Source organism: Scomber japonicus, chromosome 13 (assembly GCF_027409825.1).
Source record: "Scomber japonicus isolate fScoJap1 chromosome 13, fScoJap1.pri, whole genome shotgun sequence".
Classification (NCBI taxonomy): Eukaryota; Metazoa; Chordata; class Actinopteri; order Scombriformes; family Scombridae; genus Scomber; species Scomber japonicus.
In genome coordinates this window covers 18946498-18969549 of record NC_070590.1, presented here as the reverse complement: position 1 = coordinate 18969549, position 23052 = coordinate 18946498, and the positions used below count along the sequence as shown (strand labels likewise).

At 39.1% G+C, this 23052-nt stretch overlaps 3 protein-coding genes across 3 annotated transcripts; all 3 read left to right on the top strand.

The window, feature by feature from the left end:
• The first annotated feature begins 6130 nt into the window (after positions 1-6130).
• ccna1 (cyclin A1) lies at positions 6131-9758 on the top strand. The gene is made up of 9 exons (XM_053331586.1): positions 6131-6303; positions 7587-7745; positions 7862-8081; positions 8168-8283; positions 8448-8674; positions 8820-9024; positions 9147-9260; positions 9372-9505; positions 9707-9758. Exons 1-9 carry the CDS (start codon positions 6301-6303, stop codon positions 9756-9758), a joined length of 1230 nt encoding a protein of 409 aa, XP_053187561.1. The 5' UTR covers positions 6131-6300.
• Positions 9759-11289: 1531 nt separating this feature from the next.
• sparta (spartin a) lies at positions 11290-16740 on the top strand. Its single transcript, XM_053331106.1, has 7 exons — positions 11290-12063; positions 13518-13712; positions 14222-14378; positions 14608-14802; positions 15096-15257; positions 15602-15692; positions 16497-16740. Exons 1-7 carry the CDS (start codon positions 11290-11292, stop codon positions 16738-16740), a joined length of 1818 nt encoding a protein of 605 aa, XP_053187081.1.
• A 1171-nt stretch (positions 16741-17911) lies between these two features.
• On the top strand, positions 17912-22662 carry ccdc169 (coiled-coil domain containing 169). The gene is made up of 8 exons (XM_053331105.1): positions 17912-17988; positions 18079-18161; positions 18361-18471; positions 19161-19201; positions 20230-20328; positions 20844-20897; positions 21407-21480; positions 22464-22662. Exons 1-8 carry the CDS (start codon positions 17912-17914, stop codon positions 22660-22662), a joined length of 738 nt encoding a protein of 245 aa, XP_053187080.1.
• The last annotated feature ends 390 nt before the right edge of the window (positions 22663-23052 follow it).

Below are 23052 nucleotides of genomic sequence, written 5' to 3'. Positions count from 1 at the left end.
CTGTGCAAACTCCAGTATTGTGTGCTTTTGTGTTCCCTTTGTGTGTGTGTGTGTGTGTGTGTGTGTGTTTGTGTGTGTGTGTGTGAGATAGATAGAGAGAGAGAGAGAGAGTGAGAGAGAGAGAGAGAGAGAGAGAGAGAGAGAGAGAGACAGACAGAGACAGACAGAGACAGAGACAGAGAGAGAGAGTGGACTGAAGGATGGAGATAACAGCTTTGGCCTCAGCTGGCTTTTGTCACTAATCCCAGAAGGCGCAGAAGTGGCCACCGATTCCGTGTCATTCTCTGATATTCCAGCCTGTTCTGACTCCATTCCATCCTGGCGCTGCCCTTGTGAGAACACCAGTCGCTGCACTGCATGTTAATGAGGGGGAGGCATGCAGCAATGGGATGCAAGTGCATTTGGGGATTCTTTTGGGCCAAAGTGAGTGTGCGTGTTTGCCAATCTCATCTTGCTTATCTCAAGCGAACAACTTTAAACTCAGAGATGACGGGAAAGTGTTGAGATATTAGTTCCAAATATGTGCAGTGCATTTCATATACTCTATCAGATAAGCTTCACATCTCCCGGGTAATATGAACCAATTTGCCAGGATACCCACTGAGTGAACAGCTCACAAAAGCAAATTTTAAGACTTTGATGAGTGCAGAAAAGCTGAAGCTTGCACTTATTGTCTTCTTATTGCAGGAGCAACCATCTTTGCATCTCAAATCTTGGAAAGATAGTTACATATAATATATTTTGTCTCCAAGATGTTTGAATTGTTAGGCCATTGTGATGTGATGTGTGTGAAAATCAGATATCAGCCAATAAATGCGCACTACACTCAGCTTTTCGTGTCATGGCAATGTCATGCCAATCAAAATGATCTCCACAGATCTGAGGGCATTGAGCCTAGAAAACAGACTGAGGCAGAACAGTGACACACTCACACATACACACACAGGACACAAGCCTGACAGGCATGTACTTGTCTGGAATAACAATGAGATAGATGGCAATACGATATCAGCATTGTCTCAGAATTATCCCCATATAAGTGGAGGAACAGGCAAAAACAACAGCACCTTTGCACTGTATAAGAACACATGTCTGAGCGAGACAACCAAAAGTGTAGTAAAACCTTTGTAAATCGCTGTTCTTCTGAAACCTTTACCACTAATAGTCTTGGCAATTTGGCCTATCTCTCTGAAGGGTACACTCTAAATTCATGAAAGAGGAGAAGAAAGGAAAAAATATCCTCAAAGTCAGATTCATTTGAATATATGAATAATTTAGTGCACCAAAAGATTTTGGGGCCCTTAAATTGCAAATAAAAAAAGCCCTTACTCTTCAGACATTCATAATTCATATATTCCATGGCTCAGGCATGAACAGACAGGAAGAGATTTGATGCACAACTTTGTCACAGAAGGTGTAGCGGATAAAAGGACAAAGCTGCAAGGTTTGCAGAATGTCTTTCTACATTCCAGTCAGTGAATATTTCTTTCTCTATCTCCCTCTGTCTTCTCTGTCTTCCCCTCTGATTCAATAGGTAATGAATGGAGAAAAAAGGCAGCAACCCCCAAAAAGTAAACAAACTTTCATCAAAGGTTAGTCACATCATTATGGTTAATGCCACATGCTGTGATATCCTATAACATGCTGCCCTATGGCTATAGATTGGTTAAAAAGTGTGTATATGTGTGTTGTGGTGTCAGGCTCTAAGCAGCATAATTATTTCACCATCGTAAGAAACAAACAATAAGTACTCTCCGTCTTGACACAACGTCTCCCCCCTTCATCTCAGAGCTCATTTCCTTTTCATGCCCCTGGCTCATTACAGTGAAGGGCCTTTTAATGGAGCCGATTGGCACCAAATCTTTATGTCATATTCCTTACCAAAAGGCCTTTTGATCCAAATGAGGATCTCTAAAGAAGGCATTATTATATTACAAAGACTGTGTGACTAATGTGACCATCAGACAATGAGAATTATAAATTGATATTGAATCATTTTGTAGTTTTTGTTTTTTTCATTCATGCCTTTTTACTGCAGCACTGATGATTTCTCTGCTTTTATTAGTTGTCTCATGTTTGCCATAAATGTGCCGATGGGCCAGCTCCCTTTTACAGCCAGTAAATGCTACTAATTGCGGCATTTGACCTGATATAGGTCCTTGTAGCAGTATTTGTAATTGCACCAAAATGACTTTAGAGTATTTTTCATGAGATGTATTTTGTCTAAACTACACATGAACCATACTACAGAGTTATCAACCAATCAACATACATTAGACTGAGTTGCCAATAAAAGATGCCATCAGTCAATTAAACTGTACACTGAGGGTGCTGGAAAGCCATGAGCTCCCTTGATGTTGCGTTTCCCAAACAATTGTCTAACCTGGCAGGGTAATTACTTTCCCTCTCACTTTGAGTAGTCATCATGTCTAGACATAATAGAGAACAGAGTGATATAACAGTGGATATCACAATGACTCTCCTGGCATTTAAATGTGCCATCAAATACTACATAACAGCACCAGTTAAGACACTCATTTGAATGTGTGATTCTTAAATTTGGACTGAATTGTGATCAATTAATCACCTGTAAAAGGTGAAGGGAAAACGTCTGTTCAATATGAGTGAAGCTCAGCATATCATGTTACTTATTTCCATCTCTTTACCTCCTACTCAGTAGTCTGTTTCACCTTTCCTTGAATGTACACTGACAGGCCTATCTGTCTGTGCTCAGGTTGTGAGACGATCTCAGCCATGACCCCTCCCACTGGAGATAACACCATTGGAAGAGGGTGCCGCTGAGAGATGAGACACGTCCATCCTCAGCTGGGAGGATTCTTCCTGACTGGATGGAACAGTATTTTAGAGGTGTAGCTCAAACCGTCAGCCCATCTGGCCCAGGCTTGTCACCAGCAATACATCATGCTAATGAAATGGCACCAGCCCAATGCTATCTGTCATAAGCAATCTGCATCTGCTTATGGGAATCAACGGAAATGAGAAAGAGAGATAAAGAAAGAGCAGGTGCTATTTGTATTTGTGTGTGTCTGTGTATAACCTGACTTGGAGTATGAACGCATGCGTGTGTCCATGCCTCTCAGCACAGTGTAAACTGATATCGATTTTGTTTTGAGAGGAGAAAATAGCCACAGCAGGCCACCTTATCCCTTATCTCTACTGGACAAAATAAGTGAGGATATTTCTGTGGAAGAACAAAAATCCAATGCATCTTATCTGTCAGAGAGAAAATTGCTCCTGTTCTTCACTGTAACTTGTCTTTTTTCATCCTTTTTTTTTGGTACTTGTTTCTCCCAGCCTTGTAAAATGTTGGCACATCTATGTCATCTTTACAAACTATGACATTTACATGCATGATTCAGGTGAATACATACATGTTAGTGAAAATCTGAATCTGCAGCTGCATTAAAAAAAGATTGAATGGGACTGAGAAAAATGACTTCATTATCTTAATCTCTATTGTCTCCTGTCAAGATAAAGGTATATGTAATCATGAATGAAAGTCATCCAAAATTAAACATTCTATTAAGTCATGATGTTTCTTAAATAGCTTGAACAAAGTAAAAGTGTTATGTTTTGATGTTCCAGATGTAACTTATGTACTGCCTGATTTTTTAAGTACCTCTTAACATACACTAGAATATCTTTTTTATATTTCCTTCCCTAAGATAAGTGTGTGTTGTTTGACATTTCCTTAGTGATGAGTTTTCAAAAAACTGAGTCAACACATGTGGGCAAGAATGAACAAAAAACTAAAATGAAGCTGTCTAGATTAATATAAAACACAAATAAAAATGTGCACAAAAGGTGAAGGAGCTTCCATCAAATACAGACATCAGGAAAGTATTAATAGTGACAATTGGCTGATGGTTCAAGAAGTAGCATTGTGACCACAAGGTTGGAAATTGGAATCCATAAGCCCTGGTTGCTCCACTGGAGCTGCTGACAAGCGGCATGGCAAGACTGCAGTTAAAGCTCCTGGGTTCCCATATCTGCCTCTTCAATTTATCTCCTGTAGTTCTTGCTCTGACTAAGATATAATGTTAATGTTAATAATAATAATAATAATAATAATAATAATAATAATAATATGCATTCTATATCCCATATATCTAAACCTGGTGCATTCATTTGAGTACTTTGAGTCAGTTTGGAATTTTAATCAGCCAAGCATTTCACTTCTTTGCACCATCTCTATCCCTGAGGAGTTTGACCAAACAAAGGTTCAGTGGTAATTTGTAAAAAATCACATATGTGAAATGTGCCATATGGGCAGTCTTATTTTCATTTAAACACATTCCTATTCTTTGTTTTTTCAGGGGGAATGAAGCCACATGATTAGACTCTGTGCCTGTGTGTACCTAATTTGACAAGCTCTAGATAAATTGTGCATTTGACATAATAACATGTCTGCATGAATTAGGCTGAAAAACATCAGACTATTATACTGAAGGGAAAGCCTGCCATCTGATGGATAATGTGGAACGTACAGGCTGTCTGCTGGCTACTCTCCACCAGGCCAAGCACTAGGATGAAGTGACTTAAAGGGCAATGTCTTTTCAAGAAATAAAATGAATTGAGTTAACCATGCACCAGCCATAAAAAGACTAAATAACAAGAACATTCACAACTGTCACAAAATTACACAGTGTGTGTTTATACAATGCAAACTGATTGTAGTGTCTTGTAGTAAAGGAAGGAAGAATAAAACTGTTGTTACTGACCTCCTTTTGGTTTTTAAGAGAGAAAACATTCACTCTGCTGTGACAAGAAATTAGATGTATGTTTAGGATGTTTGACAGCAGAATCTTAATCATTTAGTCTCCCACTCTGTGATTAATGAGTGCACACCATAAAATCACTCAAGAATGGGGTCATCATCATTGATTTTGATGCAGTCTGTTTAGAAACACTAATCTGAGGAGAACATGTATCACCATGTGATGAAATGACACATCTGACAGTTGGTAGACAGAGGATGACTAGCTGGGCTGGAAGGATAAGATCAAAATCAGAGTAGGTGCTGAGGCTAAGATAAGATAAGAAGGGCTGAGCACAAAGCAGTGGGCTGGTCCAGTGTTTATGATGACAGTGGTGACAATACTGACTCTACTCATCAGTCAAATGCCTATATGCTGTGTGACCAGAATGTGTGATCATTGGCTTCCCCCTGCAGAGAGTAGAGGGGAAGAATAGTATACTGGAATAAAAATATAAGTAATAAAGACAAATTATACTTACAAAAAGGGAAAATAAATACATATAGAAGATAGAAAATATACATATAATGCATTTTAAGGCTACATACTTCAAATACTATCCAAAAGAGGATTATTACCATTTGATAAATATTTAATGCATTTTAGTATTTAATTTATTTATTTTATATATGTCAGTAGTTTCAGGGAACAGTGTTTCATAATGGTTTATTAATTTATTGCTTTGTAAATGATTTACTAGCTTGAGTGATTTTAATAAAGAGTCCAATTCTAGGAGGAAAGGTGCAATTTTAGGTGATGTTTTTGAGAATTTCTGTTTATGAATAAAAAATGTGGCATAATGAAATTAATAAGATATTCTTCTCAGAGCTTCAGAGAAATGAGACTCCAGCTGAGTCCATTTTTTAAAAATATATATTTCACATTCAGAGAACAAGTGTGAGATCGTTTCTGTATAATGTTTACATGTTATGGTCTTACGTAATTTAATTACAAAATAAATATAACTGTTATAAATTACAGTTGCTGAGAAAAAATGTGCAATTAAATTACAGTTACTTATGAAAATGTTGATGATTACAAAGGGGGTTACATCTGAAGTCAGACCTTTACGACTACATTTAACATGACTGAATACATATAGTGACATTACTTATTACATTTTAATTAAGGTAGCTTGGAATCTGTAACCTATTACATTTCCAAAGTAACCTTACCAACCCTGTTACCAAGGTAGAAGCCAAACCCTTTTCCGGTCCTCCTGGGGATTCGTGGCGCATTACGTCCATTACGTTCGGCTACGTCATTGTGCAGAGTTCGGTGGAAACAGCTGATTAGTTTACAAGAAACGTGAAGTAAACTTCCCAGCTAATCAAACGCCAGACATCCAAGAAGCTGCTTTGATCCGCTTCATCGCAGCGAGAGATCTCTGTTTGTCTGCAAATAAGCAACAAAGACAGTCAGTCGTAATTCATCCGGTTAATCACGTGGTTTGAGTGGAGTGCACAATTAGTCGCTTCCACTCTGCCAACGTTAACCAGTTAGAACTCCGCTGGGCCAGGTTATGGTGAGTTTGCAGTTATGAAACACATTTAAAACCGATAGGAAACAATAGTTGGGCTGTGCACTGTGATACACTGAAGTGATGCTGTTGTCTGTAACCTGATTTCTGTTTTTCTACAACGTTTGTGTTGTCTGAGTTTGTGTGTGTCCTGGTGATGGATGGACTTCTTGTAACCATGGTGATGATGTTTCTGACATTTGCAGTGCAGGAGAATTGAGTGGGAGCTATGTTCATTTATCCTCTTTCTCACTTTTCACTGATTTATTGTAGACTTTAAGACTTCATTTGCACACTTAATAGTTACACTGTTTATCCTCACATTTATTTAAGTTGACAAATAAAGTTTAGTTTCTTTGTGGCTTGGTTTTGTACCAGGATCAAGGAAACCAACCAGTATGATTAGCATACAGTATAGCCAGCCTTCAGTATTCCCCAACCCTTTTTTCTCCTGGCTCTTTGAAGGAGAGGTTCACATTGTTTCAAGTCTTTAGTAAAATAATACTCACAAAGGTAACATGAAATGTACACTGAAACAATGTTTGGTAGTTGTAATTGTTCCTCCTTTACTTGCTGTGCAGAGATCCATCTCTAATGCAACTGTAAGGTGGGTCACAAAATCCACAGTCCTCATTGTGCTCAAAAATGAAGCTGAAATGAGACCAAACAAAGTGGCTCTCTTTTTATATAAAACTGTCAAAAGTCCTTAAATTCAAATATACACTCTTTTGTTCCATGTGGCTAACACTGAAATCAAATTATAAATGGATCTCTTCATTGCCAGTATGCAGAGGAGGAAGAAAAGTTGGCTCATGTATTTGGGCATACGAATATAGTTTTCAGGCACATTTGGGAAAATGTACCTATCCTTGAAATGTATGCTCTAGAGCAAAGCAGTCCAATCTTGCAAGAGGTTGCATAAGTCTGTGAGGTTTTATGACTTCATTTTGTTTTCTCTTATTTCATTTGAATTGTTTTTAGAGGCATAATAAATATTATTTTGTTAGTTGAGTTTTTGTCTTGTTTACTATTGTTTCATTCATCTTGTGACTCCTTGGGCACTCCAGACCCCCATATTGTGAACCAAAGGCCTACCTACATATACATACATATGGCTGACTGAAATAGAACTTAATATGGTCCATCTTTCAGGTGCATATAATGATTTAGGCACTGTAATGTTAAACTTTTTTTTAAATTAAGGGTTTATGTTATTTTGCCCTTCCTTGATACTATGTTGACCAGCTTCCTATTTTTCATTCTATCTTTCTTTCTCTCCTTGTATCAAGATGAACTTCAGCACCAATGCCCACTGCGGCAGTCACACTAGCAAAGAAAATATTCCACATTCAAGCAAAGTAGATGCGTCACAAGTCCAGAGGGCCAAACAGCGGACAGTGCTCGGTGTGCTGTCAGAAAATGAGCAGCGGGGTCGATCCCTCAGCCAGGTGGGTGAGAGAGGCACAGTGAGGAGCACTGAATTTGAGTGATTTTCACTTTGGTTGCACCGCACACAACATTTCAACTTAACATGGCAATCACGTTGACTCATTTTTCTCCACAGGGAAGCCACTTTTCCAAACACAGTTCGGTCTCAGACAACTCTCAGCTCACCTTCCTGGGCTGTCCATCCAGCTCGAGCTATGATGTGTATGTCGAAGAGGCTTGTGAAGTTGTTCTTGCGGCTTCTGGTCAAGAAGTGGTTTCAAACAGTTATTACTTAGATAATGAAGCTGCTGCCTTGCAAAATGAAGATTTCAGACTCCTACTGGAGCTGAGTTCAAGTGAGTGTGGCCTCCATAAAAACGTCTACCATGTAAGACTTCATTATTTATTGTGTTCTTTACCCAGCTGGTATTTACACTTGTAGGTTCATGCCAGGATGCTTCTATGAGGTCTGAACCAGATGAATCCCTGATGTCTGAGGACGTGCTGTGTGTGTCAGAGTATGCAGAGGATATTTACCGGCACTTAAGGGAGAGTGAAGTGCGAAATTTTCTGAACTATGACCACTAAATAATTTCTTTGCTATTTCTGCCTATGCTCATATTACTGTATATTGTCTGCATTAAATGCACTGTAGCTGTGAGTTATTGCTCCTCAGTTCACAGCAAACACATCACGATATCTGCTTTTGTTTCCAATGTCAGATGAAGTTCAAGCCAAGGCCAGACTACTTAGAGAAACATCCAGAGATCACTGATGGCATGCGGGTCATCCTGGTGGACTGGCTGGTGGAGGTTGTCCAGGAATACAAGCTTCGCTCTGAAACTCTGCATCTTGCTGTCAATTACTTGGACCGCTTTCTCTCCTGCACAGTATTTGTGAAAAGGGGCAAGCTGCAGCTGGTTGGCACAACTGCATTACTAATTGCTGCGTAAGTATGTTGTGTCGAGAAAGACTTGATACTGTTCCTGTGATTTCACAAAAACATTTTGTCATAGTGGAAAAGAATCTATCTCATGCAGTAGCATCAACTGGATGTTTGACGGCAAGTTACAACCTGATCTGTCACCTTTTAGAAAATATGAGGAGATCTTCCCACCTGAGCTGAATGAGTTTGTGTATATCACAGACAGTACCTACACTAACAAGCAGTTAGTCCGGATGGAACATGTTTTTCTAAAGGTGCTGGCTTTCAAGATGGCAGCACCCACCACAAACCAATTCCTTCGCCTTTTCATGTCCATCCACTCTGTTTGTGCCAACACAGAGAATCTTGCACTGGTGAGAAAAATCGATTGCTCAAATGCCAGCCAGACTGGCTTGTGCCTTTGAATATACAGTTTTCCATGTCCCTTGATCATATTTTGATATGGTTATCTGTTTTTTTTTAATCTTGTTTCTAGTATGTAGCAGAGTTGAGCCTGCTGGAAATTGATCCTTTTCTACAATACACCCCATCTATAGTTGCAGCTGGGGCCTACTGCCTAGCCAACTACTCTATAAACAAATCTCTCTGGGTAAGTTTGTGCAGATCCTTTTTCTCGGTGACAACAGATCCTCTTATGACAATTTCATTTCAAGAACTTGCCAAAATCAGACTTAACAAGCCCAGTCTTTTCATATTTTAGCCTGAAGTTTTACATAACTTTACTGGTTATGCCATGGCTGAAATTGCACCCTGCCTGACTGACCTCCACAAGCTTTACGTTAGTGCAGAAAGTCGCCCTCAACAGGCCATCAGGGAAAAGTATAAGAGTTCAAAGTAAGGTGTAGCTTATAGTTTTTCTAATGAGCTTTTTTTAAAAAAAATGTATGTTGAGACAAGTTTACAGCTTTATATTTTATATAAACTACAGGCCTTTTGGGCACTTTCATGTGTGGTTTCATCTCTGTGATGTCTGTGAATGCTTACAGGACATCATTTTATATCCCTAATGAGTGTCTTTTATATCTCCATTTACAGGTATTGTCGTGTTTCTTGGATCACTCCGCCTGCTGCTCTGCCTGTCCTATAAATCACTGCTTTACCCTTCTTCTGACGATTCTTCCAGAACATAATTACATTTCTTTTTTAAAAAACAGCATACTGTCAGTACCACACACCCCCAGGACAATTTATCTTCCTCTAATAGTTTGAAAATACTACTACTAATAAAATTATTTTTAAAAAGCGTACTTAAGGACTTATGAATTTTAACACAGGAGGTGTTCATGCAAAAGGTGCAGTGTGTAGACTTTTTTTTTTGGGGGGGGGGGGGGGGGTAGTCTAAATCCTATAAGTCGTCAGTTCTAAAATACAGTATAGGCTACTTAGATTTGTGCAGATGTTGTCTTTAAATAATGAATTAAAACATGTCTGTAAGGTCATTCAAAAACATGGTCAAGCATTTTTTGTGCCATAATTTTCATATGTCATAATTTATCTTAGGCTATAACGTCTCACAGTAAATGTGGAGGAAAAAATGTAATCATATAACTTCAAATTGCTGAATAAAGGGGAAACATTGATCTCAGATTTCAGCGCATGGAGTCTGCGGGATTTATTTTGAAAGAGTTGGCCGGAAGCCAGTGTTGTCTGTGGGTGTGTTGACCATGGTGTTGACATACAGTCTATGGGTGTTGACGGCTCTGGTGTCATTGCTGTCATTGCTGTCGGTGCGTCACATTAAAGAGAGTGAAGTTTTCACATTAATAAAAGTACAGAAGTGTGTAAAGCTGAAGGAAGGACGCTCTGAAACCACTTGTATTATTGTTTTTTTTATTTCCGGGAATACTGAAGTTTGGCCGTCAAGGTAAGATAGCTAGTTTAAGATAGCTAGTTTACTTTTTCTTATGATGTTTGGAGAGGTTACACACATTTATTGTTTGATACATTTGATACTAGCATGAAGAATAAATAGGCTATGTTAACCACATTTTAAACGTAAGACTTTTGTTTAGAGAGGACTCTTTAAAGCTAGTAACTTAAGCAGGTCCTGGTCTTGTTGTTCAGGTTGAACCTGATGTGCCCAAACAATTTAAGTTTACACCCGCCAACAATAGGGCCAACATTGCAGAGATTTTTCTCTCATAACTCATCTACTCTTCTGTAATGCAGTCAGTTCTTGACACTGTAGATAATGTAGCCTATGTATGTATGACTATTTCGGTCTGTAATAAAACATCTGAAAGAGAAAAAAATCGTTCAAATGAAGGTCCAGGGTGGTGTCAGTTTTGAGGTCCTTAACATGAAAAGAGTATTAAAACCACTGGTTAATAAGCTTATTTTTTCAGTCGTAGTAGTATAAATTGAAGACAGGTATAACCCATATTTTCTACTCGCAATTGTCCCTTCCTTGTGTGTTTAAAACACAATTTTACAATATCAACTTTTTCAATCCAATCAAAACCCATTAGGCCTAAAACAGGTCCCCCAATAATTCAATATTTGATTACTCTGTTGTAAGAACGTAGAAGAAGCAATTTTGTCACATTTTATACATAATACAATTGACTCTCTCCATCTGTTCTTTCCCCCTAGTCTCTTTATCTGGTTAGCTCCTCAATATGGCTGAGCCTGCTGAGCTGCTGCTCATCAAGGACCAGTACGAGTTGGCGTTTCATTCTTTGAGCCGTGGACTGTCTGCTGAGGAGGCTGGTAAAAGAGCTGAGGCCCTGGAGTATTACAGGAAGGGTCGACAGCACCTTATGCAAGGACTGGAAGTGCCCACTGGGGGGCAGAGGCATCAGGGAGCTGTCTGGGACACAGCCAGACAGCTTCAGCAGAGGATGAGGGACACTCTGAGAACTGTCAGCACCCACCTCTCTGACCTAGAGACCTCTCAGCTGACAACTGGATGCCAGAGGGGCCAACTGCTGATGAATCTCCCTCCTGACCTCTATCCAGACCTGGCACCAAACAGTCAGCCTCCCCACAGTGCCCTCCACCATCTCTACCCCACCATACCTGCTGCCACCCAGAACACAACCTCAAATACAGCTTTCCCTGCTGCTGCACACACACAAATGCTCCCTGCAGTGGCCCCAGGAACTATAGCCATGGCTAACCCAGGGGACCAGCCTCCAGCCTACACACCACAGGCCACAGATGGCCATCGCAGCCTGTCTTATAGTCGTGCTGGAGGCGGCCTTAGTTCAGCAGCAGCAACAGGAGGAGGAGATGGCAACGAGCTCCTTTTCATCCCCTCAGGGGTGCAGATGTTTTTTGTGGCACCAAATGGGCAGGTCAGCTCCCTGTCTTACCCAGGGTTCCTTCGCATCATTACTTTTGATAGTCAGCGTAAGGACTCTGCTGCTGGAAGCTCCTCAGCCTTTCTACATGTAAGTATAGAGTATGTAATAACAAGTGTGAGTATGTTGGGTGTGTCATTGTTGGGTGGGTGTCCTAGAGGCAAGTAGGTGTGAACAGCAAACTGTTCTATTATTAATATGAAAATACACCTGAATGTGAATTGATTAAGTCTCCAGTGCTCACAGTAGGCCAGATGAAACCATTTTAGCATCACCAGACCAGTTTTTAGACTAACAAGGAGTCCCTATGTTGCTGTATTGAGAACTGGTCACAAACACATTTTCTGCCCACAAATCATGGTGTTATCTTGGTGATGTGTCCTCACACAGGCTTATGTCCACTTTGAATTTTACCACAAAATGTTAATCTTATGATAAAACATGTCAAAACTGAGTGTTGAAAGTTGACTTAGATGTAGCATTTTCATTTATTTTCTTGATATACATTTATGTGTACTGATTAATGACATTACATTGACTTAATTGCTTTTAGGCTCCAGAAAATTGTTTGGCCAGATGCTAAAACACTTTATAAAAGTGATATGAAACTTGTTATGTTTGAGGCTTAAATTGATATTATCAAGCTGTCTCGTTGCAAGTCTGTTGTATTTATGTTTTAATAGTATTACTCTCAACTATACCAACAATCTAGGAAATGGACATAACTTGCTTAGTATCTATCAAAAAAACATTTTGAAAAAAGTGTCATATGATTTATTAGCACACACTCACATCCAAAAGTGTGATTTTATCTGCTCTGACCCTGGGTGTGACCTTTTCTTTTAGAGTCTTTTGATAAGCTGATAGTTCAATGTGAGAATTTTTGTAAAGAGTCAATATAAAACTTACAAACAACAATAATGTATTTTGGCACCTCTACAAAGCGTGTATTATGCAGCGGAGTTCAACCCATGACTCTGTTTCCCACCCTGTATTTCAGCCTGCTTTGTTTCTCAGCAAGACAATAGTCCCATTAACAGATGACTTTGCGCTTCTGTTGTGCTGCTGGTCAGTGTCCTGCGCCCTAACAGGGGTCATCCGGTCAGGCGGCATACCAGGGTACGGTGCAGCGGCAAATCTGTATCTGTATTATGTCTGTGTGAATGACTGACATAAGTCCTGATGGGGCTAAAATCCCATAATGTGTCTTTGAGTGGAAAAAACATAGGTCAAAAGGAACAGGGGACCACACTTAAGCATAAGAAGTTAATTGCGCATGAGATGATTTTCAATTTCCATTTTTTGAATTGCTGTTTTGAGAAACAAAGAAGGATTCAACAGAGGCCATTATGTCCTACTTTTCTCATTTCAAAGATCTGAAGTGTTTGCCATTAATTTGAATTGAACCAACTACAACAGCACAGTCATGATTAGTTGGAATTAGTTGGAATGATGACCTCTTTCTTCACCTTTCTCTACCTTGTGGCTAACTTACATGAATGCACATATTAAGGATTCTTTTTTTGTGTCTGTGTGCTTTTTAGGTGTGTGACTGGCTTTACCCGCTGACAACAGACACTCCAGTGCTGTTGGCTAATTCTGGGATCTTTATGTTCCCTGACACCTTGGCGGAGACACCAGGGTCCTTCGTGGGCATTGTGTTGTCTTCTGAACTTCCTGCTGCTGACCGAGAGACGTTTAAGGATCTTATATTGCAACTGGCTGACCTCAGGATCCAGGTCAGTCTTAACTGTCAGAATTGAAACAAATGTAAGGGTGAATGTATGCATGTGCTTTAGTGCAATATGTTTGCGGCATTTTTCTGTGTTTTGGAGAAAATAAGGAATGTTATGGGGTGCAGGTGAAAGTAAACAATTATTGATGATGACTAATTATACACCTTGTATGATCCTGTGTCTCGTAGTGTAAAATATGTCCCTGACTGCTCCACATACTCTTCCATTTACTTTGCAATCTTCTTTTTGTGTCTTAAAAATGTGCTGTTTTAGTTGAAACCAAAAGCTCATTTGTGATAAAGTTGTGGTGTTTGTTGACACAGTGCTTGTCACTTTTCTCTCTTGGCACTTCAGGAGGAACAAAATAGTTTTTATATTGTGGGCAAAAACATTCTGAGCCAGTTGAGTCATAGCATACAGGAATGTACCCTGTTTGGGTGTAAATACATTTTAAAAGAATCTTACTGAGTGTCCTCTCATAATAACTGTGTAGCATATGATTTCTCTGACAGGGTTCAGAGGGGACAGGGTCAGAGGTTATCAACCTGAGTGAGAAAGTTGCCCTTGGTCTCCCGAAGGAGGGAACAGGAGTGACAGTGCCAACAGAGGAGAAGGAAAAACTACCACTTCCAGGATGGAGTGAGAAGATGGCCCAAGGAATCTTGTCAGGTATGTTTGTGTGTGTAACTTCTTGTTGTACACAGACTATGTATACAGTAAGTGTTCTGTCTAAAAAAAGGACCACTAGAGAGTGCTGTTTATCAAGTAGAAGTGGATTCAGTGCTACAGGAAAATGTTCAACTTCCTCTTCATTCTCCTTGAATTGATATTTAAACAAAACATAAATTAAAACAATGACATTACCAACATTCATCACCCAAAACATTTCTCTCTTTAGGAGCTACACGGTTGAGTCAGGGGTTTACAAAAGGAGCAGAGGCCACTGGTAGAGCTATCCATAAAGGAGCATCCAAGATGCGGGACCACATCTCGCCTGAGGAGACCCCCTCAGAGGTCAGCCCCCGTGTCACCAAAGGTCTGCATGCGGCTAAACAGGCCAGCGGGGGTGCCGTGCGAGTCAGCCAGTTCTTGGGTAAGGACTGAAACCAACATGGGAAGGATTAGAAATCAGCCAAAAGAGGATATAATTATTCATACAAACAATACAAGGACCAGAATTCTGTTCAAGACAGTTATTCAACAATTCAACATAACATTTAATTTTTATCTGATTTAAGCTTTAAACTCCTTTGTGAAAACACAAACTGTCTTTGCACATGGCTTTAACTAACTGTGAGAAAGCCTTGATTTTTCTTTCATTTAAGTGCATAATATTAATATGGCCATGTCCTGTACCTAGATGTATAATTGTGTATATATTTACAGTTAATGGCGTGAGCCTGGTGGCAGGACATGTGGCAGAGAAGCTGGGGCCTCATGTGAAGAAACATGGAGCTAAGCTGATTCCAGAGTCTATGAAGACAAGCAAAGATGGCCAAGCTTCAAACCTGGATGGAGCTAAGTTTGTGGCAGCCAGCAGTGTACAAGGTATGCACCAGTATAATGGAAACTTCAGGATCAAGCCACTGTCCACTGATGTTTTTGCTATCTTAAGGTGGACATGGAACATGTTACTGAAAAGTGGAAGAGTACTGAGAGTCTTTTTTAAAAACTTCTTTCTAAGCAGCTTGGTCCCCACTTGGTAGTGTATCCACCACCACTGTAGCCTCAGCCTCTGAGCCTACACAAATTGCTGCAATACAGAAGTATAGATCAAATTTTACAAAATGTCAACATATGTGTTTTGGCATTATAAATGTGTGATTAAAGATTAGGTGATCAAATTGTTTTTACAGTACTAAAAAACAGTTTTTCATTCACATCCAAACCAGGTTTCTCTACTGTTTGGTCTAGCCTGGAGACTGGAGCAATACTTGTTGGTAAAAGCGTCGCAGCAGAGACTGTCACAACTGTGAAGCACAAGTAAGTTCTGATCTGTTTTTATTTAATTGATAGAAATGTTCTGATCATTAATGGATTATTGTCAGTGCCATATTTTGATTCAAGCACTTTTCTGACTCAGTTTCATAATTTTAAACTATGTAGAACACTGGATTCAGAAACTAGCCTGACACCTTGCTAAATGTTTCCTTCTTCTTGGAACGTTGGGAAGCTGATCTGTTTTCACACCTGTCTTTTCAGATTTAGGGGATTAGAGAGTCTATTAAACATGACCAACATATGACTGCATGGGGAGAAAAGGCAAAGACTTTGAACTAACACCTTACCCTGCTTAACCCTTTCATTTACACTCTTTCACTAACTCTTAAATCAGAAAATAATCCTAAATAAGGTGTATTCCAAAACTAATGCAACTGCTAGTACATAATTATCTTTAAAACATTTTCTTTCATCATACTGACTTTGATTTATTTATATCTGGACAAAGAAAGTTTTTTGGCTTGTTTTTTGACTTGGTGTAGTTTAAGCCTCTGGTGTGTGTCTTTCTTGGTCTGTCCATGTCAACTGCAGCTAAATGTAAATGCTTGCTTGTGGTGGGTGGTGGTGGTCTTGCTGTTGATACTGACCTGTATCTCTTTTTTTCCCAGTTTGTTACTAATAAAACTACTACGAAGTGAAACATGAGTATGAAATGTTTTTCTTGGCCTCTGTTATGTTGACAATAGTACCAATATTTCATACTTGCTCCAGCATGTCAAGTACACATCCTCATTCATTTTCTTACACCAATTCCTCCCTAACTTCACCATATTATTCACGGAGAAGGTACGGTGATGATGCAGGCCAAGCCACAGGCACTGCTCTCCAGTCAGTGGTCAATGTTGGTGTGACTGCATACAACATTGATAATCTGGGTATCAAAGCCATACTGAAGACTACAGGCAAGGAGACCGCCAAGGTCATGGTCAAGAATGGACAGCCAGCAGAAAATGGAGGGGAGGAGACACAGAAACAAGGACATGATGCAGAGACTGAGAGGAAAAAAGAGGAGGAAGAGAAGAAAAAATAGGCTTCCACAGGAAATCCAGCTAACGCAGTCTGTAAGGCAATGGCTCACCTCTATATTTGCAGGTTTTTTAAAGGAAATACGGGCCACTCACTCACTATTGTGTTGTATTAACTGTTGATGTAGAAGTATGAAAATTACTAGGGAGTCGCCCAAGTCAAAGTGTAACATGGTGAGTCTCTCTAGGTTTTGTCTTTTTGCATGATTGTTTACACTTTTCACATAAAAACATTATTTTTAAACTAGGATAGACTCATAACATATTTATAGCCTTTATATTGCACGTTTTCTATGACCAAACAATCCAGTATAATTGAGGTGACAATTGCCTGACATAATGTTGAAATCTGTATGAAAGTGGCCATAAGGAAAATACACAAAAATATATATTTATGCAATAACATGCATTGTAGGCTACATTTTTACTTTCATTATTATTAGATATCATGTTTATAAATTATATATCTAGAAAGGTCCTAGAGAGCAAACAAAAAAACATGGAGCGGGTCCCCTTCCGTACCTGCTATAAAGATTTTTTTTGTGAACAACTTTTTTATTGAACCTGCAGGAAAGATATAGTAGCATCCATACAATTTTTATAAACATAACCCCAACCTCCCTCCCTCCCCCACGGGTCTCCCCTGGACCAGTGAAACATCAAGTGTCAGCCCCATATTGTAGTGAGTGGTGTTCCTCCGTTCACAACCCAATAAGTTTATCCTTTATCTGTGCTGCCGCGCCCGACGGTATAGGGACAATTTTATACATCCATGCTTTTGCTACCGTTGCAATGCCATGTTTCTATAGTAGCCCAGAACAGCTCACGTCCGCTGTTTTTATTTGGTTGCAATCTGCAACCTCACCGCTAGATGCCACTAAATCATGCACACTGGCTCTATAAGCGTGAAATTAGTTTGAGAAAATGATGACTTGCAATAAAGTTACAACTACTGACTCTAGGCTTTATAGAGATTTATTAATGTACAGCTAATGGTTGCAATGTGCGAATAGAGTCTAATAGGAGGGTGCGTTTTGGTTACAAATCAAAGAGGTTTTATTTTCATGCCTCCCGTTTATCTTCGCCATCATTTCCGACGGTCCTTGAACAAGCAGGAAGCAGCGGTCTCCATGGGAACGCAGAGGCACAAACTTTTTCTCAGTTGATGCCAGAAACATGAGTGGAGATGGCGACTACAGCAAATACGATTTGGGTCGCCTGCAGGCCGAACTTGAGCAAGAAAGAGAACTTAAGTAAGTATTATTGTGAAGTGACTTTATTAGCTAGAAAGTTACTTAATTTTTATTTTCCACAGCAAACATAGCATTGTCTTTTGATTGTAGAGAAATGCTGAAGGAGTCTGTGTCTGATCTGCGGAGCACCATGTGTGAACTACAAGAAAGACTGCACAGTGTTGATGGGGAAGGTAATATTTAAGGCACAGCTGTTAAATGATTAGATTCTTCACCTTGTCACTTTGATCCAAAGTGGCAGCATGTTAAACAACACAGGTTATATTCACTGGTTACTATACTGTATATCTTTGGTGTTGTGTCTGTAATATGCTGTCCTGCTCCAAATTTGACCATACTCTAACATGTTCCTGTTTTATTCTGGTGCACCAGGAAATGAGTGGAAGACAAGATTTGAGACACAGATAGAGCTCAATGGACAGTTAGAAAGGCAGATCTCACTCATTCATGAGAGACTGGAGGACCTACAAGGAAACCCCATGGGTAGGTTTACAGGCCACTGCCAGATTTTAAGTACATTTGCTGGATTGTATTTGAAGCTAAAGACCTACATGACACAGCTAAGGGCCACCCTGGCTGGTAGTCCTTCCATGTAAAGGCAAATATGATGTGTGGTGCAATGTATAGCAATCTACAGTATGTGAGTCATATGTACAGTCAAATGTAGCGTGGCCTATCAGACCATTAAATGCCCCAATTTGAAAGAAACAGTATGAATTAGTTTTGTTTATTTATGTATGTGGAAGATGTTAAAAAATGAAATATGTAGGCAGCGAAACAAAATAAATACAAATAACTGCAAACTTTAAGGAAACAGCAAAAATAATCTGTCAATATTCGAAAAGGGCATAGGGTGAAGTGAAGAACCTTTCTAGTTCTACCCATTTTTTTTTATACCCTATCAATCGAATCAAAACTTGCATAAATTATGTGTTATTACATTTGAATGGATGATTTTTAGCACACACTTCCTATAGGCAAATAAGGTATGTTTTAGCTGTTCAAAGCAACCTTGCCTTTCAACTGTGTTGGCACATAATAATAACATAACGTAAAAAAATGAAATGACAACATGTTCATTGTGATGTGTTTCATCTCAAGTCAGGTTGCATTCCTGATGCATGCATGCATATAATGCTCCACACGCTGACTTTCACTATTGTTCTTCACAGATCGATTGGCTTCTATCCGATCTTATGATGACATGCCAGTAGTGAGTGTAAACATGTTCATTTTCTATTGACCTTTTTCTTAATCTTTTTTGTTATATTAGTGTTATTTAGTGAGGTTTTTTTTCCAAGAGCAGATTAACAAACCGAAAGAGAAAGAGGACTAGAAGTATATTTAAGATAGATACATACCAGCAGAGAGAGCCAGAGACACAGAATTTGTGACTGGAGGAGATGGCGGGTAGGATGGAGAGGATTGTGATGCCAGCTGCTCTTCGTTCTCCCTTTGATACAGACTGACTACACCAGAGTTTAATCACAGCACTGTAATCATGGGATTACAAACCATGGGAGAGTAATGCACTCTAATTGTGATGCTTTAACGCTCTTACAGTCTAAATATGTATGTTTGTTTGCCTTAAGGCAGAAATAACAGACGCTCATTAGTGCATCCAAGGAGTGACTTTGATCTACGACATTTTGGATTGACGGTCTGTTGACAGTTTGTGAATGTGACACTGAAATAGCCTGAGTGTGTGAGAAGGATATGGATTATTTTTAATTAGTGCAGTAAGGACATACAGTATAAGCACCACAGTGCTGTGTAAACTAAGCAAAACAAGAGCATGCCGCAGTGTCTGCATCTCCAAAGAAAAACTCGAACATTCCTCTGATGACACAGTGAGCCCTTAGCGCCAGACTAATTCCTCAAAATGGCAATTGATAATGCTGCACCTGCAAACTAAAACTGGTAATGTGCTTATTTTGAGAAGAATGAAAATGTTCCAAACCCAGATACAGTATATTTATAACCAAGACTCATAACTCAGCTCTTTACTATTAATCTGATGTCTCAGCTCAGCTGTTATGGATTTATGTGGAAATGTAATAACGTATGCATCTTATCCATGACCCAGCATTAACTATTGTGGAATTGTTTGATCATAGCTAATAGCAGAGTGCAATCTGAGTACACATTGATTTGTAATTAGACATCAGCAATGCAACATCGTTATACTTTGTGGCTTCTTTGTTATATAATAAGCTAGTTAATGGAAAATCTTTGCTGCAGGATACACTGAGACAGTGCTTGAAACTCCTGACCGATGAGAAGTCTGACCTCCAGAGTCATCTGATGGACTGTCATCTCAGGATCGAACAAGAGGGAAAGGTGTGGATCTCAGCAGTTGCTGCTGATATAACAGAAAGTTAGAGGGATTTGTGTTTAGTAGACACAATGTCTGCTGGTCTAGCTTTATTATTTCTCAAACTAGCAGCTTTACATTTTTTTCAGTTCATAAATATTTCCGTTACAAATAACCATCATTAGAAGAGGATTGAAAAAGATTTTTATCTTGCAATCTTTAATTTTTTACATGCAAAATCAAACCCTAACCTTGTAGTTTAGTGACCTGGTTCTTTTCTTTGTTTATTGTTCTGCTCAACAAACAGAGAGATATTAGTTGAATAAAGGTTTAACACGCAGCATGTGCAGCCAGTAATCCTTGTTGTAATCTTTTGCTTATTACCACTGAGGACCAGCTGAAATACACTAATGCACATACACAGCAAACACACAATAAGAACTACACACTAGTAGACAGATTATTACAGACAGACAGAGTAAGTGTAGTCCATGAATGGAAAAGTTTGACAATATGGTCCTATGCTTTTTTCAAATATCAGGCATTTCATAAAACCAATGATGAGAGGCGGGCATATCTTTCAGAAATTTCTAAGGTAAGTATTCCCTTTCATGCATGTCGACGATAGTTCTCGTAATTACTGAGAAGTCAAAGAAGTAGTTATCAACACAAACCTATGGAATACTTGTTATTGAGTGTTTAATGTATGCCACACTGAGGAACAGATATCATTGTTAACTGCTGAAAGGACAATACTGTGTAATGAGCAGACTGGCATGCTCAGCTCTTCTCTTTCTGGCGTAGTTATGATTTCTCATTTATCATCTAGTGCTGTTCTATCTTGTTATATAATGGGTGAGCTCGACCAGAAAGTGTGTCAAGGACTTTTTGGCTTATGCTGCAGCAACTCTGGTTCCTGCAGGGTTGAAACAAGTGCAATCACAAGGAAACTCAAATACATTTCTCTCTTTAAACATTACTGAGACAACTCTTTGAAGTAGTACATTACAGCTTGTGACTAACTTATTCTTGCTGACACAAACACAATGTGCATGTGCCTGGATTAAACTTACTGTAATTACTCATGCATTGTCACTGCTACAGCTGTCCTCCACTCTTGATGCCCAAAGAAGACAATACTCCACTCAGCCACAGAGGATGATAGAGGGCAAACAGAGGTCAGTGTGACACATTACTCACAGGTGATGGACACATTAATATGAACAACTGTGCAATAAATGCAGTTAATGCAACACAATAAACTATGGCCTCAAAAATGACTTTAGGTTTGAATTAACATCTCAAAAAACATCATTTTAAGCTGTTTGAATGCCTTATATTGATGCCACATTAAATTAGTTTTCTTTTTTTTTTACTAGATTTAATTAAAAGGAGCCATGTACAATATGTTATGATACACACAGTAATTGCTGCAATCTCATGTGTTTGTGAACCAGAGACACAGTAAGCAGGTAGCACATAGCTAAAATGATACAGGACTCCTAATACTAAACTATGGATCACCTGACCATGTAAATGCAACATGGAACTGATATTAACTGAGTAACAAACCGGTAAAAGTGCATACAGTGCAGACATCCGGTAAGAAAGCAGAGTCAACAGTTATTGCTTTAAACCAAATTTTGAATAAGGCTAATTTAAACACTGATGACTCCCCCAGATGCAGTGCAACAAAAGGGAACAGTTCTTATGGGAGATATTTTAGGATGTCTTCATTTTATATATAGAACACACTCTACCTGCCATATTCTTACTATATTCACTATGTAAAGTACTGTGGCTAAATATCTTGGAACGTATGTCTAAATTAATTTTTTGGGGATTAGACTCAAGTTTTGTGCACAAGCTCTTAATGTAATGGTGACTCCGGGGCTGGTGGTGTATAAATGAACTCCAAACTAATAAATGAATAAACTTTGAGACATATCTGCAGACCATTATTGCTACAAGATTTGAATTTAGAAATAATTCAGTGGTATTCCAGATTTTTCGGCTATTTTGAAGCACTTTAATAGAAAACATATTTTCTGCATGTGTCTGCTAAACTGATACTTTCTCGATTTTTATTCATTACTCATATGATCATCATTCATGCATACTGTACAGCACTGTACTTTTCTCCCTGTTATCTCTGGCATAGAGGGAAGCAGACCAGCAGGAAGTCGGAGGCTGATTCTAAGACAAGAAAAGAGATAGAAGAAGATGGAGGAGGAGTGCGTGTGAAACGAGGAGGTGGTGGTTCTGGTGGAGGAGCAACGGCAGAGAGAAGAGAAGTTAAAAAAGCCCAACAAGGAAGCAGGTTGCCTACTCTAAAGCACTACCTGAAACACAAACCCTAACTCAGCCTGTTGTTTTAGCCCCTTCTTTATAAAGCAGTGATGTTCCTCTTTTCTGGGTATGCTGGAATGATAGCTATAGAAAACTGGCATATTTTCATATTTCCAGTGCAGGTATGTCCTTCAGCTTTTTATTGCTCTGTTCATATTCCTCAGAGCTTTATTGTGAAGGAACAGTGTAGTGTTTCTACCTATGTGCCACAGTCAGTGTTGTAATCCAGTGTTTATTTTACTTTAATTGATGGCAAATACAATGTTACACTAATCTGATGTTATAAAATATTACATTTATAATGAAATCTGCTATTATTGTTTTCTTACATGTTTCAATAAAAACAGTAACTATAAAGAGAGAAGTGTATAAGGGGAGGAATATTACAGGCGTTCAGTGCA

What these genes read in the sequence shown, in the direction of transcription:
- sparta (XM_053331106.1), top strand. Translation starts at nt 11,290, where the DNA reads ATGGCTGAGCCTGCTGAGCTGCTGCTCATCAAGGACCAGTACGAGTTG. An exon ending in GCTCCTCAGCCTTTCTACAT is followed by an intron (nt 12,064 to 13,517) that starts GTAAGTATAGAG and finishes TGTGCTTTTTAG; the next exon opens with GTGTGTGACTGGCTTTACCC. An exon ending in GCGAGTCAGCCAGTTCTTGG is followed by an intron (nt 14,803 to 15,095) that starts GTAAGGACTGAA and finishes ATATATTTACAG; the next exon opens with TTAATGGCGTGAGCCTGGTG.
- ccdc169 (XM_053331105.1), top strand. Translation starts at nt 17,912, where the DNA reads ATGAGTGGAGATGGCGACTACAGCAAATACGATTTGGGTCGCCTGCAG. An exon ending in CCTACAAGGAAACCCCATGG is followed by an intron (nt 18,472 to 19,160) that starts GTAGGTTTACAG and finishes TGTTCTTCACAG; the next exon opens with ATCGATTGGCTTCTATCCGA. An exon ending in GGATCGAACAAGAGGGAAAG is followed by an intron (nt 20,329 to 20,843) that starts GTGTGGATCTCA and finishes TTCAAATATCAG; the next exon opens with GCATTTCATAAAACCAATGA.
- ccna1 (XM_053331586.1), top strand. An exon ending in GGGGTCGATCCCTCAGCCAG is followed by an intron (nt 7,746 to 7,861) that starts GTGGGTGAGAGA and finishes TTTTCTCCACAG; the next exon opens with GGAAGCCACTTTTCCAAACA. An exon ending in CTATAAACAAATCTCTCTGG is followed by an intron (nt 9,261 to 9,371) that starts GTAAGTTTGTGC and finishes TTCATATTTTAG; the next exon opens with CCTGAAGTTTTACATAACTT.